The sequence below is a fragment of the Solanum pennellii genome, chromosome 1, assembly GCF_001406875.1.
Source record: "Solanum pennellii chromosome 1, SPENNV200".
Taxonomy (NCBI): Eukaryota; Viridiplantae; Streptophyta; class Magnoliopsida; order Solanales; family Solanaceae; genus Solanum; species Solanum pennellii.
This window is the reverse complement of record NC_028637.1, coordinates 41,200,464-41,208,426: the sequence shown is the minus strand read 5'-3', so window position 1 is coordinate 41,208,426 and position 7,963 is coordinate 41,200,464. Positions and strand designations below refer to the sequence as shown.

Below are 7,963 nucleotides of genomic sequence, written 5' to 3'. Positions count from 1 at the left end.
AAGTTCAGAGAGTCGATTTCAGTACCCAAATTTCAGAATTCTAAGTGTTTTGGAACGAGACACCCTCGACGGCCTGTCGTGCCCATGACGGTCCGTCGTGGGTTTCGTCGACTCACACAGTTTTTCCAGAAATAAAATCTGCTGCTCAAAACGACTAAACAGGTCGTTACATGCATGATCTTTAATATGTCTATATGTTTACTTTTCTTTACTTATTTATCCTTATTTATTTATTCATTTACCGCTTTATAAATTGCCTATATGTTATTGCTTTCAATCTAAATGCTAAGTGTATATTGCTTTGATAACTGTCATTCCGCTCATACTTCCCTTATTGGGACCCTCTTCCTTTGAACCTCTCACAACTACTCCAATTCACTCCAAATACCCATTATAGAGAGTCGGCATATGCGTGAACGTAACAGATAGTTTTACTGTCGCGAAACCACGAGCCTCTCGCATAGAATCCCTTTCAAGTCCATAATAAGCCAACTCTTTAAGTCATAGTTAGTTCATACATGCTGCATAAACCCTAGGTGGTTTGACCTTTTGTGTCAATCCACATAATTAGTAGCCACCCTATTTTCTAAGGGCCCCCAACACCCTTTAGACAAATTCCATACTTACATGTCAATGTAGTCATGATAGTTAAATCAAGCCAAACTATACCGAAAACGGAGTTTAGAATTTTACTCTAACTTAACTTCAAATTGGCAAAATAGGCTTGAATTAATTATTGTGCGTTGTTTCGTCTTAGGCCTACCTCTGGCTTAACGAGCCCCCCTATATTTAGGGCGTTTATCTTAGAATAATGTGTTTCATATCCAATTTATACAATGTTCTAACTTGGGCTTTGGTTTGCTTTATTTTATTTTATTTTGTTTTACCCTTCCCCAATGGTTGACGTGTAGACCATGTTTATCGCACCCGATCAAAGGGCTCTCTTCCTTCTCTTCCAACTGAGAATCGCAAAGAAAAAATAAAAGTGGGTAATGACAAGGTTATGGGCGAGACTGTTGAAAAGAAAGGTCTTTCAGACGAGCTCGTATCATGCCTTGAGTAGAAAATAAAGAGGTTAGAAGAATAGGTGTTGAATATGCGTGAATGGACCAAGTCGTTACTCTCCGCCAATCCTACTTTGGAGACAAACATAAATATGTCACCTTTCACAAGTCAAACCATTCTCCAAAACAATCCTCCAACTCACCCTTCTTCTCATCCAATAATTTGAACTATCTCTCCTCATCCTATTCCTACTTACACCGTTTCTCAACAAATATCTCCGACATGCCTCAACTTGGATGCTTTACAATATGAGGGGATATGTTACAAAATAGAGAAATCTAAACTAGGTGAACTGCAACGAAAAATGTATGACTTGGAGAAGAAGGTGAATGAAGGATTAAACTCATTATCTGCTCATGACTTGAGGTGTAAGAAATTATGTCTACACCTAGAAGTTGAATTGCCATCGAGATTTAAAATTCCAAAATTCAACATGTTCGACGGACGTGGGGATCCAATGGCACATCTCAAGGATTATTGTAGCAGGTTATTTGGATTAGAAAATAATGAACCTCTCCTGATGAGCTTATTTATTCAAAGTTTATCAGGAATAGCCCTCACCTGATACGTCAAACAAAACTTTGACAAATGACTCGCATGGGAAGACATGGCTCAAGACTTTTTGGAACAATATAAGTTTAATAAGAAGGTTGATCCTACAATGTTCAATTTTCTCAAAGTGAAGAAATTAAGTCATGAATCTTTTGAGGCATATGTCATACAGTGGAGAATAGAAGCCTCCAAGATACGTCATCTACTGCGTGAAGAGGAGTTGGTCCAAACTCTCATTAGGTCACTTGATGGTATGTACTACAAAACCCTGTTTTTCGCTGGTATTCAAGGTTTTTATAGTCTAATTCGAATTGGAAAAAAGTTAGAATATGGCATCCATTTTGGAAGAATTACTGATGCACAAACTTCTCTTCAAGTCCTGAAAACTTCATTAAGTGAAAGGAACAAAGATGCATCAACCTCTATACCTCCGAAACAAAACAATCAAAATATTGAGCAAATTCATGCTATTTTTGAGCCTTCCAGCCTGCAGACATCTCAACATAAGGCAAGGAAACTTTGACTGACATTTTCCAGAAATTATGGGCTAAAGGACTTTTAAGACCAAGAAATGGATGGATTCCTAAGCACTCTTCTTCAAACTTTGATCTATCCAAAAATTGTGCCTATAATTCAAACATTCAAGGTCATGACACTGAGGAATGTGCAACATTGAGAAATAAGATTCAGATTATGATTGAAAAGGGAAAAATTATAGTGCAACAAGGACCACAAAACAACAATTGCAATTATAGTGAAACATTCATCGTTCAAGGAGATCCTACAAAGGTGTACGCGAAGCACTTGACAAGGAAGCGCAAGTCACATCAGAGAAGTTGACGAGCACAAGACTCTTATGAACAAACTGGCTTTATTATTCTTAGACCTTATGCTCGAAGCTTTCGTCGTTCCTTTCATTTTCCTTGTAATTTGGAACTACGTCAGACCTGATTCTCATTTAAGAGGGATACGTAGTCACTCCTATGGGGGTTCGGTCTTATCATAATAAAAAATTTTATTTTCCCCTTTATTGTATGACTGGGGCAGAATTTTTGAAAGGGTATCAAAAAGTTTCATCAAAGAGCATTCTCCTTGCAAACCTCGATTCTGGGGCAAATTTTTTGAGAGGAACTCAAAATTCTATTAAAATCACTTCTTCAAACAAATCAATTACTGGGGCAGAATTTTGAGCAGGGCTCAAAAATTCTTTCAAAAGCGTATTGTCTCGCAAATCAAGACTGGGGCAGAATCTTTTGGAGAGTCTAAAAAATTCACAGTCAAGCTACAATCTACAACAAATCAAAATAGCAGAAGTTCTACACTTGGACAAAAATTTTAAGGGGACCTCAAAATTTTTGACGACACTCCGAAAAACATTCTATCAGACATCAGAGGAGAATGTTGTGTCAAACCATGGATACAAATCAACCTCCCCCTTAAACTAACTATTTTTCTTTGAATGCAGAAAATACAGGTAAATATACAAAGGCAACTTCAACAATCAACATAACACTTTTGAGCGCAACAACTAATGCTCGATCCTTTCAACAAGGCGAATGTCCAAGCTACTATATTCCCTCAATCAACTCTTATGCCCAAGGATTACATCTGCTCGAAGATTGCATGGTGCGCGAATTGCATATGCCCTCAATCAACTTGTGCCTAATGATTACATTTGTCCGAAAATTGCATTGTTCCCGATATTGCATTGTGCCCGAAATGCATTGTGTCCAAGGATTGAATGTGCCTGATAGTGCATTGCATATGCCTGAATTGCATTGTGCACGAGGATTGCATCGTGTCGAAGACTACATGTGCTCAAAGATTGCATTGTGACCAAACATTACATGTACCCGAAGTTTGCATAAGCCCGAGATTGTATCATGTCAAAGACTACATGTGCCTGAAGATTGCATTGTGCCTAAAGATTGCATGTGCCCGAAGATTTCATTGCGCCCAAGGATTGCAACGTTTTGAAGATTGCATGTGCCCGAGAACTGCATTATTGCATCATGCTATAGAATTGTATTTTTGCCCGAGATTGCATCCGTCCAAAGACTGCATTGTGCCCTAAAATTACATTGTGACCGAGACTGGATTGTGCCTTAAATTTGCATGTGTTCATTGATTACATCATCTCCTGCTCCCGAGATTGCTTGTGCTCGAGAATTGCATGAGCCTGAATACATTTGTACAGAGTTACTACTGACTCAAGTTTCAATATGCTACAATTACGTCAAAATAGATACGCTCTTTTTATTCATCACTTATATTTCGAAGGCGTCATCCTCCAAAGGCATCATCTTTCATGGCCTGCGGACTTCATGTCATGGCCTAAGGACTTATTTTATGTTTATCATGTTCCTAAGTCATGATCCTCTAAAGGCATAATCCTCATGGCCTCAAACATCATATCATGGCCTAAGGATTTAATTTCTGTCTATCATGATCCGAAGGTGCCATAGTCTAAGGGCATCATTCTTCATGGCCCATGGACAACATTTTCATGACTTGAGGATACATTTTGCATCATGGCCCTAGACATCATAGCCTAAGACATCATTTTTTTATAGTCTTAAGACAAACATTCATGGTCGACATGGAAATTGCATCATGTTTATATTTACCGCTTATTTTGATATATCTGCTCTAATCACTCTATTTAAGTTATATTACAAGTTGCAGAGTGCTGATTGCAGACAAAATCGACCACCTTTTTAACAGCCGCCTTCATGCTTACAAATGAAGACTGTCAAATTCATAGCTACTCACATTATTGTTCGGCTACTCAGGCTACTATTCAGGCTATTTTGGAGATTTTATCAGACTCAACTCGCTAATGTGACCTACTGTTTCGACATTTAGGCTCTTCCGCCTTACAATTGGATGTTTAGGATGCTTAGGTCCATCCACCTTATAATCAGACATTTTCCTCTATGTTATTATATCTTTATACTATACGATCTATTGGTGGTTGACATTATCCTTTGGAGATGGGTCACAACTCTTCAAGAAGTCAAGTCAAAGTCTAACAAGGCATCTCAAAGCATATATGCTTCTTATCACCTCCTGACTTTTTTGAGAACTCATATTTTACCATGTAGGTCATGTTTTAGCTTCCTTAACTGTCCTTTGGCATATCGCTTATTTTGTGTTTATTACATTGATTTGAGTTGGGGTTCTTTCATTAAATTTTTTATTTCATTTTGTTCTATGTCATCTTCCTCTGACTATTCCTTATTTTTGTGTTGCATGAAAATTTGACCTCGAGTTCATTATGAACTCCCATTTCCCCTCTCTCGGCATTTTTGAGAAAGCCGTAAAAGGCTTAATTTCCTCTTTCATCGAGTCAGCCAGCCATGAGACAGACGGGCAAAATTCGGAATTCCGTGAAGATGGAAGAAGTTTGAAGAAGAAGGATCAGAAGGCTTTATTTTTTTAATTTTTCGTGTTTTTATTTGTAAAGGGCATAAGCCCTCGTTGTTTTATTTTCTGGTATTTTACTTTGTATGTTTAGATTAGGACAGGTTAAATTGGGTTTAAAAAACCCAAAAGCAGGTGGGTCCAATTTTCGGTCAAGGCGAACAGAACCCGAAATTGGACCCAAATCTCTCTCTCTCTCTCTCTCTCTCTCTCTTTACTATTTGTTTACATGTTTGCTTGAATGTCGTTATTTTAGGGTTATAAAAACTCCAAACCCCATCGAAATGCCTCTCTATTTTATCAAACCTTAAAACTAAAATTAAATCTTAAAACGACAAATATTTCAAAATTCGTAAAGTTTGTCTAGATAAAAAACTTTAATAAGTCCAACTTCAAAATTTGCAAATCTTTAAAAATAGTCAAGTGGTTAATTGCCGGAAAACCGTATTAAGCGGAGCGTCTTAGGTGCCTTCAAAACCTTCCTAAGACGCTAATAAGAATCTCGAACCCTTAAAAAATGTTTTCAAACGATTTTTCTGTTTAAATTATTTGGAAACAAGTTTTTCTTAATTTTTCTTAAATATTAAGTGGCGACTCCTAAAAGTCGAAAATATCTTTTAAAACAAAATAAACTCTTTTCGAATATCTTTTCGATAAAACAGAATGGCGACTCTACTGGGGAAACGGAGGATTCTAACCCTAAGATCAACTTGTTTGACTATTTGCGACAACTGTTTATTTGCTTAGTTACTTTAGTTTTCGAAATGTTGCATTTCATGGCATAATTCCGCCAAACGGCAAATAGTTTGCATTAGGAAACGGAAGTTACGCGACTTACCCCGGCTTTCTTCAGATATACCCAAGAAATCGTTTGGGAGTATCAAACAAATAGTCGGAATGCGGTCATCCGGTGTTGTTTGATAGCTCCACCCCGACGTTTGTCCGACTCGGGTAACCGTCAATTTGAAAACAATTCTAGAAAGCCTAAGATAGAGCGAAACCAAAACCAAGTTAAGCATCAGCCTAGGACGGCTTAATACCCAAGGCGTATTAAGTCCATTTTAGTAGAAAAACCGCCAAAATCGCGTCTAAGGTCTTCGACCTCACGACGCATCATGTTGTTTGACATTCGAATAAACATATGTGTGAAAACCAACTTGGGGGTGGGGAAAAATCTAATGGGTTTCTATTTTACAGACATGGATCTCTTCCCGAATTTTGATATGGTCGTCTCAGCACCACCTCAGCTTACGATGTGGTACAACGATTTGGACGGGGATCATAGGCGAACCCTTAATAAGTACGTAGGTGCCTTAACCGAGCTGATCAACATGGATGGTTGGCCAGAACTAATCGAGGTGCTTACGGGGTATTGGGACAGTCAGAAGATGGTCTTTCGTTTCGGAACAGCCGAAATTACCCCGACGCTGGAAGAGATAAGGGATTGTATAGACACCGTGGGCACTGGGATAGAGACGAGAGCCCGAAAACAAGAGGATATTTTCATCCCCAACAAACCTTCCGTAGAGAATATTGCGGATTGGTTTGGACTAAGAAAAGACTTCGCTTATTGGTGTCAGGATTCCCACGTGATGTTCAGAGATCTCTATATTAGATTCGGACACGCGAGTTTCTACGCCGCGTACAATCGGGAGTTTAAGATCTCCTACAGAGAGTGGAACGAGGTCCGTCCCGTAGCGTTTGCCGTGGCATTGTTGGGAACAATGGTTTTCCCGCACGGTCCGAGTTTGAGCATCAACACCAGAGTCATAACGCTCTTCCACACGTTGTTCAAAGGATACGAAAATCAAGGAACAACAAAATACTACCCCGTAGCTCCAGTCATATTATCTGACATGTATCGGGCCTTGGGTAAGTGCAAAGAAGGACACCGATATTTCCAAGGGTGTAATCTACTCCTCCAGTGGTGGATTCTCAGCCACTTGGCGAAGGGTGCTGGGACGCGGGATTTACACACCCTCGACAACAAAAACACTCTCAAGGACTTAAACGATTTACTATTCTGGGCCAATATGGACAATCGGAGAACAAGAGGGAGATGGGCCCAAATTTTCTCCGAATTGAGAGAAGAGGACCTCCAATGGATGCTCGACCGTTTTATATCCAAGGAAGTTGTTGTGGAGAGTCGCAGATGTGTCGTGCTCCCTCTACCAGGCAGTCGGGGAATTCGCCCTTACGCGCCATTTCGAGTCTTGCGACAATTCGGAAGAAAACAAACCGTGCCCAGAGAAGAATACTATGGCGCTTATATGTATGACATTGGGGATGACAGAGTGCATGACGCTTCGGAAATGCTCAGAGAATGGAAAAATGCCAAGCGCATGGGTAAAGACACTATCGCCCCTGACCGATTCAACGCTGGATATGGCGAAGGTTACAAAGAATGGCTGAAGAAGGACATACAAAATGTCTCATTTCAGATTCCGCGTAGCTTTCGCAGTGTGACGGACAGAGTAGCCAAAGCAGTGGCTAAACTGCAAGAGATAAAGGAAGAGGCCAATGAGGTCTATGCTAAGTTTGTAGAGAATCAGGACGCTCTTGAGAGGGCAACTCGAGAGGTCGAAAGACTGAGGCAGGGGTATGATGAGTTTGCCAACTGGATCCATCAGAAAATCGAGAGGATGCTGAGGTATATGTTTCAGCAACACAAAATTCAGAAAGACGACTACGGAGCAGGATCATCCGGAGCAGCATAGTGGACATCACCCCTGCGTGGGTTTTTACTTGTATTTGCACTTCTTTAGCCCCTGCGTGGACTAGATTTTGTTGCACTTTCGAATGGCCCCTACGTGGGTTTGTCTTTATATTTGTTTCCCTTTTTCGAACATTTTTATTCATTATTAAATGTTATTTTGGGGGGAATTGTTTATTTGGTTCAAATTCACACGTACATCATTCGAAT

General features: G+C 39.6%; 1 protein-coding gene across 1 annotated transcript; it reads left to right on the top strand.

Annotated features, from left to right (window-relative positions):
* Nucleotides 1-6,239: 6,239 nt before the first annotated feature.
* LOC107020473 lies at nt 6,240-7,757 on the top strand. The gene has a single exon (XM_015220854.1). It carries the CDS (start codon nt 6,240-6,242, stop codon nt 7,755-7,757), a length of 1,518 nt encoding a protein of 505 aa, XP_015076340.1.
* Nucleotides 7,758-7,963: the final 206 nt, after the last annotated feature.

Excerpts from the sequence above, each read along its gene's own strand:
- LOC107020473 (XM_015220854.1), top strand. The coding sequence starts at position 6,240 with ATGGATCTCTTCCCGAATTTTGATATGGTCGTCTCAGCACCACCTCAG.